This window comes from Chenopodium quinoa, unplaced genomic scaffold, assembly GCF_001683475.1.
Source record: "Chenopodium quinoa cultivar QQ74 unplaced genomic scaffold, ASM168347v1, whole genome shotgun sequence".
Classification (NCBI taxonomy): domain Eukaryota; kingdom Viridiplantae; phylum Streptophyta; class Magnoliopsida; order Caryophyllales; family Amaranthaceae; genus Chenopodium; species Chenopodium quinoa.
Window position 1 is genome coordinate 2617705 of NW_018745170.1, and position 14689 is coordinate 2632393.

Genomic DNA, 14689 nt, shown 5'->3' on the forward strand with positions numbered 1-14689 from the left:
ATAAAGACCATAAAATGTAGCAAAGCTTGGTGGTAAAACACTTAGTTTTAGAGGTAAAGGTTGCATGTTCGAATCTTGTTGATATTTTTTTTTAATTTTAATTTTATATTATAAAGATGACATGCATGCAATAAGAAACAAATAGAGGAGAGTGACACGTGGCGCATGCAATAAAAAACAAATAGATAGGAGAGTGCCATGTGGCACATAAATATCCTTCAAAACACCTTTTAATTAATATATATATATATATATATATATATATATAGATTCTTAAAAAAAATTTATAGCAATAACTCTATTTAATTTTCCTCTATAAAATGAGCCCAATATTGAGGTATTTTGAAACAACTTTTATAATAGTAAGTATTAATCTCTTGTAAAACAAATTGTGTGGAGATGAATGTTCTAAAATCTCAAATTGCATTATGTTTAATTATAAGCCTTTTATTTAAATGTATGTTAATGTATAATTATTAATTTATTTGATTATTAATAATTGCATTGTCTCTCTATGATAGGATGTAAGAGAGAGGTTGTGTGGTGGGAATGTGGGATAGGGTAAAAGAGGAGACAAAAAATGTATAACCAAAATTTGTGGTTAATCATTGGGATACATTGGTTATAAAATGGGTATAAGAGTAATTATAAATAATGTGAAAGATAGATAAAAGAATAAAATAAGTGATAGCCACAATGGTTGTGGGCAACTATTGGGTTCACTCTAAAAATATACTACCTCTATTATTTAAAGTTCTTTACACTCACTATTTGCAACATCCAATGTAATATTTAACCGTTAATGTCTCTAATTTGGTATTACAAAAAATTATAAAAAGTAGACATTTGGAAAATAGGTATCAAGACAAATCAAACAAGATCTCACGTGATTATGTTTTGAAATACGTAATGACGAGTAATAATGATCAAAGTTTTCTAATTTTGGACACATATTCCAAATTGTCAAGCTCTTTCGAGAACATAGGTAGTAACATTTACGAAGTGCAATACAGAGTACGAGTATTACTTTTCATCCAACTTTTTATTAAAAAAGTACATCTTAAAAAAAGGTGAAAAATTCAAAACGGTTTGAAATCTTTATTTAGTTTTGAACACCTAGTTATATAGCACAAACTCAAAATGTATGCGGGGCTTACATACACATAATGATGTGAATCTTTTTAAATGAAATATTCACTATCCGATTCCCTCTCCCTCATCGCCAAAAACCTTCCCTATCCGAACCCATCAAAAGACTCGATACCCAAATTCCTAATCACAGGCACCCGAACCCGAACCCGAACCCAAACCCAAACCCAAATCCCACCCAATAACCCTATTCCCTACATGAGAAAGACCATATGTTTTAGTACAATCATCCCAAACAAACAAAAGAGAACCAAAATCAAATAAAATCAAATCAAAGTACAAAATCCGAAACCCTCCATTTTCAACTCTACATTCAAAAAACACACACTCCCTTCTCTCATTCATCATTCATTCTTTCTTCTCCAAAATGTCAATCCACTCAGTGGTAATCCAGAAGCTTCTAAGCACCAACGCCCATCTCGGCCGTCGCATCACCGCCCACCATTGCAAGCCCTTCATCTATGGCAGTCGCAATGGCACCTCAATCATCGATTCCGACAAAACCCTAATTTCCCTTCGCAATGCCCTCGATTTCATCTCCCACCTTGTTCGTGGCAAAGCTCGCTTCCTCTTCGTCAACACCAATCCCCTTTTCGACGACATTTTCGATCATATGACTCGCAAGATCGGCCATGGTTCCTTTCTCTCTCCTCAAGCTCAGTACTGGCGATTAGGGGGTTTCTTGACCAACTCTTCTAGCCCTAAAAAGTTTAGGTCTAGGAATAAGAAGATTTGTTTTGCTCCAGCTCAACCTCCTGATTGTGTTGTGATTATGGATTTTGAGAGGAAGTCTTCTGTGATTAATGAGGCTGCTAAGCTTCAGATTCCGGTTATTGGGTTGGTGGATTCGAGTGTTCCGAGGGAGGTTTTCGAGAAGATTACGTACCCGATTCCGTGTAATGATTCTGTTCAGTTTGTTTATACGGTTTGTAATTTGATTACTAAGACGTTCTTGCTTGAACAGAAGAATTTGAATTTGGGTGATGCTTCGGGTACTGATGCTTCTGCTACTGATGCTTCACCGGGGTAAGATAATCGTTACCTTTTTGTCTTACTTTGAATTGAATTGAGAGTTTAAAAATTGTTTAGGGTAGTCATTGTATTTCTGTGATCAAATTTAGTATGCTGAATTCATGTAAAATTGAATTTTGCTTGCATTGTCCATGAAACTTTTGCAAATTCATTTTGGAAAGATATGGGGAATGTGGCCAGAAAGAAAAACTTGTGGGATTCGAGGAATTGCTGTTGTGGTTGTCTTTCTCTAACTGATTAATTATCGCGGAATGATCAAATTTGGTTCTTTTTCTTGGGGGGTGGGGGACTTGGGGAAGAGGGCCTTGTATTTGAGTTGGTTTTCTGATTATGGAGAGTTTGGGAAGAATTTTTTTTGTTAATCGGCGTAATGAAAGTTGGTTTTGGGGACTTACTTTGTGGACTTGACGAAAGAAACTTGACTTAGTTCATGGTTGTGTTTTAGTTCCTTGGATATGTTTTGAGTGGAATTTTAATTTCAAACTTATATTCCATTATTGGGCCCAATTCAATGAACAAACAATGTGAGAGGAGGGTAGAAGCTAGATAGCCTAGGGGTAGGGGATGGAGGCATGGAGAGAGGTTTAGAAGGAAAAAAAACATGCAATGCTGAGTATGACAATCCATTCTTGACCAAAGGTTACTAATTTACTCACTTTGGTAGAATTATTTATAATTGAAGAAAATTATTCTCTATTTGACAAACCAAATGTAAGTAATTTGTTGTATAATTTTCTTAGAAAAATATTTCCTCAATTAAACAGGCAAAAATAACCTGTATCTTGAATTGATTTCTTCCATGTATTGAAATGTTATACTATTATCATAGGTTGATGAATGCTATTACCTATTTGGGATGTTGCTACATCATAGTAGTTTTGCACTTTAGAATAATAATATTTTGATGTTGGATCTTAAAAGGTTGAAGTATGTGTTTTTATAATGATATATAGCTGTAGTATGTAAATGTTAGAGCAATGCTTGCTGTTTCGGGAAAGAAAATGCTAAGAGTCTCTGTTATTCTCATATTCCACTATCCAAATGTAGTTGTGAAATAATATGGAATTGGAGTTAATGACTCCAGCTATTTAAATGGCTTGTAGCAGCTACTGTCTGTTTTGTGGAGGGGGATACTATAAGAAATGGAGACATGGAGAACAAATTTTCTAGGATAGGGTTGCAATAGTACAGATTAATGATTTGAGCAAGATATTAGAATTAAACAGATCAAAAGTGACGAATATATTACCCTTAGATATAGTTGTAGAGAAAATTTAATTTAGTACTGCATCTATTTACACCATGAGACTGGTGAAAGGTTATTATAAGACAAAGCTGGCCAGAGGGTCGGGGAAATTTGTATACTAAGTTTGTAGAGGAGTGGTTTTCCCCTAGATTTCTTAAGAATTTCTTGATCAAATTGTCTAAAATTTGGGAAATTTTGTTGTTCGTGGGCATTGGGCAATGTAGGTATGGTTGTATCCTTTTTTTTTCCCGTATACAACTTCTGTTGCCACACATGATCTGATTGAATTTGAAGCATATTAAATATGAATTGAACTCACGGAGGTAGATTGGCTCGGAGCAAACAAACTGAAAAGCTAAATATTTATTGATGATTGAAGAGTCATGTAGCACGATAGTTTTGTACAAAATATATATTTGATATATGATCATGTGAAGATAGTTTGGAGAGGATTGAAAGAATCAGATTGTGTTCCGCATATCTGAGTTTCGTGCAGCATATCTGAGTTTCATGGACAAAGTATGGGATGGTACTATGCTAATATGCTATAGTGCTATGCTTTAGATTTCTATTTCTGTCTTTTTATATTAGATGGGAATTTAGATTGAGTTTCCTTGTGCTAAAAGTCCCAAATGGTATGGATATGGACTTTTGCTGTATCAACAATTTGTGGGAAGATTGGGAACCACTTCTCTGTTATTGTACAACCCTGTATGCATCCAGCCCCCTTTACCATGTAGATAGAAGCCTTGGCCTTTTTATAGGTATTTGGATTACGGGACTGCATTGGAGTATTTAGTGTTTCCCATAATGATATATTGGCATAATGCAGAACACAATTCAATGTTTGGAAGTCCTTGATAGATTCAAAGGTCGTTTATAATCTTTATATAGCTGTAGTGTAGAAGTTTGAACTTAGTTTCAATTTTACTACCACAAAAGAATCAGTATAAATCAAGGAGGGAAGAGACTATAACTAAGTATCAGTTTTCTCAAGTTGAGGTTTAAGCTTTTAGGAATGTCTGAGTGCAAATAGTTTGGTGAATGGGGAAATGCAACCTTCAAGTTATTCCGTTATTAGGCAATTCAGAGTTTGTATGTTTTTTTTTTAAAATTTGTTTTTGCGCCATTTATTTACTCTCATTGCCAGATAGGTTTTCTGTTTATTTCTGAAGCGCGATGGGGTTGATTATAATTCCAGGAAAATATAGCATAGGTTGGTAGCAAGCAAACTAAAGGACGAACTATAAATTTAAATGATACATTGGGAATTCCGTTAAGATAGTCTGGAGAGAGCAGGAAGAATGAGAATATGTGCCTAACTTCTGAGTTTAGGAGTTTGGAGAATAATTTTTCAAGAAACGGAACTAAGCAGCTCGATAGACTTCCATCATGTGCACTTGGAAAGGCATAAGTACTCTACATATTGAGTTATATAAGGCTTTTGTGAATATTTTGATTTTTTTTAATATGATTTCACAATCTTATTTACAAATCACATATGGTAAACTGCAGCCAATAGTCTGTTATTTTTTATTTTGCTAATATCAAGCCGTAATTATGTGTATTTGCAATGTTTTTTTGGGGATTGTTTTTCTTCATACATGGAGGAATCCATTGGATGATTTATTTTGTTCTCATTGTGTACCATCATTATTGTGAAGTGAGGAAGCTACGGTGACAGAAGATGATCAATCTCCGCAAGAGTTGAAGCTTGCTGATGCTTGATGATGTTACATTTGGTATTGATCTTATCTATTGATTTTTTTATTTAAATTTTTTATTCAACTTTTTTCGGAAGCAGAGGATCTAAAGACTGCTTTGTAGTGTAATTTGCATCTGCTCTGCTTCTTTATGAATTGGTTCAAGAGCAGCTCTGTTGAATTCTGCTAATGTAATGTTGCTGGTTTCTACAGAGGCTTTTGGGTGGATAATTTTTTTTGGATGGGAAGGTTAGGAAGAACAGTTTCAGTTTATCGCGTAGTTGCTGCCATGTGACATTCTGGTAGAATGTTAGGACATTTGCTCGAGACCGAGACTATAGCTGAGGTGTTTCTCATGCTAATTTTTCGTATTTATAAGTGTTAGAATACAAATTTTGTATAAATTCTTTCTTGTATGTTCCATTATAACATGTTGAAATCCATTATTGCAGAAGTCAAATTTGATTTAACAGACTTCCCTCAGCCCCGTGCTGTTTTCTGTAACCTTGTATAATCATTTGAGTTAGAGAGTGCAGGTTTCTAGATTTTTTTTTTTTTTTTTTTTTTTTTTTACGGGAGGTTTCTAGGTTGATGTTGCAATAAAAGTAAAATTTGATTTTCTAATGTTTTTTATAACGTAATAGATTTCCTAGATGTAGACAAAAGGTGAACATGGAAATGTCAAAGTACAACTACACTTATGTGTTTGATAGAGTATTTTGTAAGAAAAGCTTACTAAATCAATCACGAGGGTGTGAAAAACATAAAATTGTTTTCAATTTTTAGTTAGTTCAGCAAGTTATTTAATGCATATTGTGCTCTGTAAAATACAAAGTATGAAAATTTTCAACACATTAAATCAAGCATAAGCTCCCATGCAACCTTAATAATACTCTCTTTGTTTTTAAATACTTGCTCTATTTTCACTTTTTGCACTGTTCATCTGTCCTACTTTGACTAATGTTTGTGATTTATACATAAGAAAAAATATAGTTTTGTAGGTACTTTGTTGGAATTGTCTCAATGAATAGAATATTAATTTTCAATTATTAATTAATAATTAAAGCTATTATTGATCAAAAATTAGCATCGGTATACGTATTTACATATGCAAGTTTCCGTAATGAATTAATAATCCCTTTGGAAGCTTCATAAAGTAATCTGGCTCCCACCAGTAATATCATCTTAATCACAACAAAATCAGCAAACTCCTTGTGCAGCTTTTTGATCATTGAAACATATAATTAAGCAATGTCTTCTAGTCTTCTACAGGCAGTCTTCCCATATTCTAGAATAAAGGAGGTTAGTGAGTTATCGAGCAGCCAAAGAACATACACAACTGCTAATCTGCTACGAGTGGCAACAGAAATATAAGTCTACAAGGAAAAATAAAACTGATGTGCTTTTCAGATTGTATTGTTTCTTAAAACTTAAATCACTTTTAAAAATCATAGACCAGTCCATCGCTTCTCTATGCAAAAGATCAAAGATACAAAGTGTACTTTCGGTAACAATGACATCTATCATTAGATAGAACAATCTAGACTAGCATCTCTTGCAGAAGTTTTAATCAAAATTCTCCTCAGAGAGATTACAATGAATTACGCAATTCCAAATCAAGTAATTTGACTAAGGAATTTTTAATTTTTTTGCTTAAACAAGAAGAATAAGTTAATAATAGCTTCTAAATTGTCACACCCTATATGTAAAAGTAATCATGCATGCTTATTCAAAATCTCCCAATAATTTCAGGATTACCAGCATCCTCAACACAACCATGCAGTCTTTTCATGAACAAGTAGATTGAGTGAGACCTCAATTGATGTTAAGTGAAGACAAAGTACAATGGTGCTTATTCTGTCTATCTTCCCCACTGCCATCCCATACACCACCAGATCACCGTGGGAGACTTCCAAGGCTTATGCTGTGTCAGAAGCATCCACATCAACCTCTTGTCCGAGTATGCCTTCACATGTAACTCCATTAGTGACCCTACCATCAGAAGACACACCAAGAATAATGTTGTGTTTATATACTAGAAAAACACATAAAAGGTCAGGTTTAATTCTTCCAAAAGCCAACAATCGTCAGCAGTGAAGCTTGGGACCTAAGCAACATATGGCCTAGATGTGATTGAAGGGTGATAAATCTCAAATAGACTTTCATGAAATCATGAGTGGCTTTAATCAGAGCACCACTATTTTTCAATACATCATGAATCATAATTAAAGCTTATTTTTAACACCCAAGTGCCTCTCTCCTTCGGGTATTCAGACTTTAAAAGTTGGGGCATTCAGAACTGAGACAAAAAGGCAAGGCAGGTGGGTGCTAGGAACTGAATTTTAGCTACTGGAAAATCAGAATATTAAGGATTATAAAACTGGATATTTGTATTGAAAAGCTATTAACCGATCAATACAATGGTGGATTCCTTCAATTCGAGAAGAAGGATGATCTCCCAAAATAAGCCTAAGCTTAACAACACAATTCTCTGGATATCCTACTCTATACCCATGCACCTATACTATATTTATATTATTTAGAGCTTCTACAAGCTTCCATTCTACACTCTTCCCCCTAACAAACTTAGATTCCCTTAATAACAGAATTATTGAATTATGAACTAATTAACTAAATAGAAATTATTTAAATGTAATTAATAAAGCAACCATCTAATTATTAGAGTAGCAATTGTCGTGGCCTTGCGTGCATATGATGCCACCACCGAGGACCTGATCTCTTGCAGTGGGTTCAGTCCAGCAGGACTACAGTCTTTGGGAATCATAAACCAAATCCTTTTCACTGGTCACTGCCCCAAAATGTGGTGAGTTATGCATATTCCCTCGATATTTACCATGCTCAATGATTCTAACTTGGAAAATATGAACAAAAGATGGGGGTTATGGATTCCCTCAACATTAAGCATTCATGTAATTCATGTTCCTACAAGATTCTTAACAAAGATAATATGAGAAGATAAGCAGATGCCTTAACTAAAGATGTATTATCCATTGATCCACTGTGCTTTCAAGATTTTGCCCAAAACAAAAGTTTCTCAAGATTTTGAATTGAGCCTTGATTTGACAAACCACCTGTTTTGACTCCCAACAATGAGTCTATGAAATGAAGAACCAGTCAAAAGAAGAATGGCAGGGTTGTGTTTTTATGAGCTACAAGATGATCAATCTTGTTAAAAATGGTAACAGAAGTTTCCAGAAGCGAAGGCTTGTCAGGGAATTGATCAAAGGAGTCATTAAAATATTTCTTCAGGTACTTCAGACAAGCTCAATGAGTTTTTGTAAATGACAGGCGAAAGTGTGCTTCTGTGGGCCCATGGCTCTGAAGGATTGCTTTCACAGAACAGGATCAATTGAATAAAATTACTGATGATGTTTCACCTATAGACACACAAACCTTGAGTATCAACCCCATTCCATCAAAACAATCCTAAATTCTACGAAATGATAATTAAGAACAGAACAAAGAAGTAACATATTTATTACAAGAGCAGCTACATGATGCGTGTACACAGAAAACAAGCAGGCCTAATATGTAAGAGCAATTCCATGACTTGGGGGAGGGGGGGGGGGAGAATGCAAAAACATGACACATTGGATTGAAGTCTCTAGCATGATTCAATTAAATAAAAAGTAGTTGCAGCAAATTAGGATGACCTGGACATAATTATGGATGCAGCATTGCAGGCTCCATTGCCTGAGGGATAGTTAAAATCAATATCTAAGCAGTTCTGTATGAAATTTGTAGTGTTTATCGTCCACACTTTGCTTCCGTCGACAAAAATAACAGAAGTGGGATATTCAGTGAGCTCAGATGAAATGCTTACCAACAAGATTTGCGATAAATGCACTTCACATGAGAAGATCCCTCTCAAAGACAATAAGAGACTTGTAGCATCTTTCTCTGAGATTGTACAGATGTAACTCCAGCAATAGGATTGGCTGCTCAACTGGAAAAAATTTCTCTATGCTGGCCAACCAGCAGTACTATGTCTACCTACATAAATACCATAAATTAGTTGTAAACTTAATCACTTGGGGAAATACTAACTAAACCTTGTCAGTTTCAGAAAACAATCATTAATGATATAAAGATGCCATTAAAATTAGGAGAAAATTTTTATATATTATTTATTTGTTTGTTTGTTTGCTTTAATCTGCAATAGTTTCTTCCCAAGTACATGGAATATACATATAAGATAGTGAAAAATGAAAAACACTCTTATGACATATAAATTGTCTTGTACAAAAAGCTTAACTTACAGAGAAGATAATGAAGTTGTTGAATTTCAGTAAATGCGCCTCATTTACTCAAGTCTCCACCAGGGAGGAAGATAGCCTTTTAAGGAAAAAAGGAAACCCTCACCCAACTAGCACACATACTCAAAATATTTTGAGCCAAAATGAGAGGGAGGGCTTTCTCAGAGAGCTCCTTGAGTGAGGGAGTATCATGATGCAGTTTCATCTGTTCTCTCTTCAACAATGTAGCCAATTTAGGCATCAACTTAGATAAGAAGCCAACAATGTGAGAAGGATAACCTAAAAACAATGGATTTAAGCTACTCCTCGCTGCTTGGACTAATTGTAACGTGACCTCTTCCATAGTACTGTTCCTTCAATCTCAGAGCAGCAGCTTTCTTACCTGATCTCGCTAAAGTGCGACAGATAGAAGAGATGGTGCTTGTACCTGGAACCAACCCTTTATCAGTCATTTCATTCCACAATTTCATGGCTTCGGCTTGATATGATCGTTTCAACCTCTTCTCAAGCTCTGCTTGATTGGATAAATTGCACCACCCACTTATGAGTATGTCATATGTTGATGCATTAGGTGATCTGCCTCTAACTTGCATTTCATTCATAAGTTCTCTAGCCTGGCTCATCTTTCCCAACAGCGAAAACTGGTGGATAAGTGTATTGTATGCAGTAGTCGTGGGGATGAAACCTTTGCACACCATTTCGCAGTAAAGTCTGATAGACTCCTTTGTATTGCTCATCTTTGCATAACCCGAGACCAAAATATTGTACATCACAGCATTAAACACAAATCCTCTTTCTTTCATTTCATCAATCAATCTCACTACCTCTCTCATTAAACCCGCAGAGAATACACCATCAAGCAGAGTATTGTAAGTGACCATATTAGGGGTCAGCCCCTCACTTAGCAATAGGGAATATGTTGCAAAGGCCTTTTTTATATGACTACTTCTGCAATATCCAAGTATAAAGTTGTTATAAGTGACAACATCAGCTGGTATTCCTCTGCTTTTCATGTTTTTTTAAAACAGCAGAAGCCTTGTTTGTCATTCCCAGCTTGCACAAGACATTGATGAGGGTGTTGTAGCTTAGATAATTTGCCTCAAGGCCCATGTCTAGAAGCTGCTCATGAATCTGCATGATTACACTTGCCCTTCTGGTCTTTGAAGCTGCAGCAAGGACAGCTCTATGCACACTAGGCGTCGGGATGAAACCAATAGTTGACATTTGAAACAGAATTTCCATTGCTTTATCCAGCTTATCAAAATTACACAATCCTGTAACAAGGATATTACAGGTAATTTTATTGGGCATTAGCCCATGAACCTTCATATCAGACCACAATTTAAGAGCCTCTTCCACTCTTCCATCCTTACAATAAGCATGGATCAATGTGTTGTATGTAGCAGCATCTGCAACCAAATTAAACTGTTCCAGACCACCATAAACTGATTCTGGTTCATACTTTCCATGCTTCAAAAGTCCACTCATCAAGACATTAAATGCAACAATATCAAATCCTAAACCTTTTTCAGTGAATTCTTGGGCCAGTTGAAGAGCAGCAGACACATTTCCCAACTTAAAGTAGCCATCCATCAAATTTGTGTAGTTAAAACGGTCAAGCAACATGCCTCTAGACATGACATCCTTAACCAGATCCATTGCTTCGTCCATCTTTTCACTTCTTTTGTACATATTAACAAACGTATCAACTATATATTTATTTTCTTCTAAATCTTGTGATTTCATTTCCTCGTACAACTCCAAGCCAAGCTCTTGCTTCTCAGCCATAACACACCCATGTATCAAAGTGCCATATGTTATGGAATTAGGAACCACATTTTGCTGCACCATCTTCCTCAGTAATTCGAAAGCTTTCTCAAGCATTCCTTCTTTAATATATCCATTCATCATAGATGAGTAAGTGATGACACTTGGAGGAACACCTGAAACCTCCATCTCTTGCAGCACGGATTCAGCATTCTTCATGTTCCCTAATTTGCAGCAACCATCAATCAGTGCAGAATAGGTAATTTGATTGGGTCTCATGTTACGCATTAAGAGCATCTTAAACATGTTTTCAGCCTCTGTTGGTTTTCCAGCCTTAAAAAGCCCATCCATCATAGCTGTATACAAGACAAGATCAAGACATAACCCACGAACCACCATCTGACTTAGAAAGGCAAATGCGCCTAATGAATTCCCACATTTTAATAAAGCATGAATGATAGCTGAGGATGACACGTGATTAGGTTCTATTCCCATTTGCTTCATCTCCTGAAAAAGAGCCTGTGCCTCTGTTACCTTTCCACTCTTGCAAAGGCCACTTAAAATGGAAGTATATGTAATTAGATCAGGAAAGATTCCAGCATTAACCATGTCCTGATATACAGCCAGTGCTTCATGCATTACTTCTGGGGTGCTGTATGCAGTGATTAATGTTGTGTATGTAATCACATTGGGTTGTACTACTGCTAAACTTGTTTTCTTAGCATCGATCTGGATATATTCCACATCTGACAGAGACTGTTCACCTAATTGTAATTCCCATATCATATTCAATAGTTTCTTGGCCTCATAAAAATTTCCGATCTTGCAAAACCCATAAAGTAAAATATTATAAGTAATAATGTCAGGTAGTAAACCCATCTTGTTTACATCTTCCATTACTTGAAGAGCATTAGTCATCATACGGTTTTTGCAAAAGCCATGAATCAAGGTGTTAAAGCTTATCAGATCAGGAAGACAATCAACATTGTCACCGTTGTATTTGATTAAATTATTGAAAACCTGTTCTGCATGTCCCATCAATCCAACATCACAAAAACCCTTGATCAAAATATTACCAGCACAAATATCAATAGGAATTCCCTTCTTTATCATCTGAGACAAGCATCCCAAGGCCTGCTCTGGCAAGTTTCGCTGGCAGAAACCCCATATCAGAGTGTTATAGGTGACAGTATCAACTTCAACAACAGTCCCAACAAAGTGAAGAGCAGAATCCAACATGCCCAAATTGCATAAAGAGCGAATTAGTATGTTATGGGTGGAGACATTAGGCACTACCCCACAAGCCAGCATCTCTGAATAGACAAGCCATACCTGATGATCAGTTAAAAGAAAAATTCAAATTATCCAATTAGCAAGTAGTTATGCCCTCAGTACGAAGAGTCAAAGACAAGGGAAATCCACAAGATAGCATTTTCCAACACAAGCCTGATTTAGTGATGTGTATCAAGTATACACGAAAGCATAATCAAAATGCAAATGCCTTAAAGAAGGGGTGAAGGGAAGCATATACCCACACTTTAAACCCATCTACACTTATTTCTCCAAATCAAAAACTTTGAGCACAATATATAGCAAGAAAATTTTTGTTTTTCTTCTCATAAGAGGGGGGAGGGGGGGGGGGTAATCAATTATATTAATATGATAGGCATGTAAGCATCCAAGGAACCGCCATCAAAGATCATCCATTTAACTTACTTTATATTCAATAAATCTTATGATTCCCTCAATCCTGCCAATGCACATTCATACCATTCACCCAACCAGACCCAAAAGAAATCAGGAAAACACTAGGGGGTTTGGAGTTATTGCAAAGTGGAATCATACAGTGCCAAATACAAGATCAATCTTTGTTCTTGCAAAGCGGAATTATGAAGTGCAAAATACAAGATCAATCTTCGTTTTTCAAATCAAATCAATAAATTAGGACCTAGCATATACACTCTTTTCCTGATCAAAGACCTGGGAAATGACTTGGCACCCATATGATTTATTTGGATCTCCTCCTAGTGAGTAGAGCATATGAAATTGTGCTTTTCACAGTAGGAGTGCCAAAATCATTTCACAAAGGTCATCACTTTGTCTTTGTGTTTACAATTTTACACACCAAGGATTCTTCGCAGATAAGGATATATTGAATAATTCTTCGCATCCCTACTTTCCAAATAATTTTTCTTTATCTATAATTCAACTCTGGTATATTGAAAAATACGCGGGAAAATGTGAATTGTCCATTAGCATCCTGAGTACAGTATTGAACGTATCTTTCCACTCTTATATTAATTAAAATGGTTAAATTGAAACACAGATATTGACCATTTATAAAAAGCCTTGTGTGCAGTGAGTCACAGACTTTAATAACAGTGACATATTCATTTGGTTGCACAGTGTGATCAGCATGCACCCAATACTTTGCAATTCTAAGAAGTGGCATAGGGTGTTAGCCGCCGCCCCCCGCCCCCCAATCCACCTTATATAAAAGGTAAATAACCAACCCCAAAAAGCAACATCTAACCAATTTAAATGCACAAGCAATACCTGACACACCATGCCAAGGTTATGAAAGCCACGCAGGAGGTAATTCCACGACCGCAAGTCTGACAAAGCAACTCCATTTGATCGCATGAAGGAAAATGTTTGAATAGCCCGGGAAGGATGTCCACAGGACAGAAATAGATGAATGAGGGAGCACAAAAGGGAGGCATAGAACTTTGTCTTTGAATGTGGTATGGAAATTTGAGATGATGATTGGAAAAGGGAATTGTGAGAGGGGAGATATTTGATGGGGATTGAAAAAGCATTTGTAAGCGAAGAAAAAGGTGCAAGAAAATTCCTTCTTCTACGCCTTACAAACTGCATAAACAACATTATTGATCATTTCTTCACATTGCATCTACTGGCTTCAAAAATTCACAAATCATTGCTGTTATTGTATTAGGCGCTCCACTTCCCTGAGAGTCGAGAAATAATTTTTATCAGTTACATTGATAGCATTGACAACAGCCCCAAAGTGCAAGTTTTTGTACTTCTTTTTAATAGCAACTTCCACATACAATTTTTATTTATAATAATAATAATAAAAAATAAAAAAAAATCGGAATTCTCCATCACAATCCCCTCAGAATTTGAATTTTAGTTAAAACATTAATCATCGATTTCTTATTCATCCATTCTTCTAACAAATAAAATTCAAATCTTTCAGCTATTAGCTCTATTTTATCAGCTTGTCCATATATTATTTTACTCGACAATGGTAAAATACCCTTGTAGACACACATATGAACATTAAGCAAAATCAAATATGAAATCAAAAATTAAAAATAATAATAATAATAATACAACAACCCCATTAATCAAGTCAATTATAAAAGTAATTGAAATTCAAAATAAATAAGAATACAACAAACTCAACAATCAAGTAAACAATTAGCTGATAAAAACATAAATAAAAGCAACACTTCAAAAAAAGAAAAAAATCAAACCCATTATCACAAATT

The 14689-nt window shown here is 35.4% G+C and overlaps 1 protein-coding gene and 1 pseudogene across 1 annotated transcript; one reads left to right on the forward strand and one right to left on the reverse strand.

Moving 5' to 3' along the window:
- Positions 1-1067: 1067 nt before the first annotated feature.
- LOC110710332 (ribosomal protein S2, mitochondrial-like) lies at positions 1068-5754 on the forward strand. The gene is made up of 3 exons (XM_021888615.1): positions 1068-2175; positions 5092-5169; positions 5344-5754. The coding sequence occupies exons 1-2, from the start codon at positions 1517-1519 to the stop codon at positions 5153-5155; spliced, it is 723 nt and encodes a 240-aa protein (XP_021744307.1). The 5' UTR covers positions 1068-1516; the 3' UTR covers positions 5156-5169; positions 5344-5754.
- An 829-nt stretch (positions 5755-6583) lies between these two features.
- LOC110710329 lies at positions 6584-14689 on the reverse strand (annotated as a pseudogene).

Bases quoted from the DNA above. Each gene is read 5' to 3' on its own strand.
- LOC110710332 (XM_021888615.1), top strand. From the start codon at position 1,517: ATGTCAATCCACTCAGTGGTAATCCAGAAGCTTCTAAGCACCAACGCC. The intron at 2,176-5,091 runs GTAAGATAATCG...ATTATTGTGAAG, and splicing joins GCTACTGATGCTTCACCGGG to TGAGGAAGCTACGGTGACAG.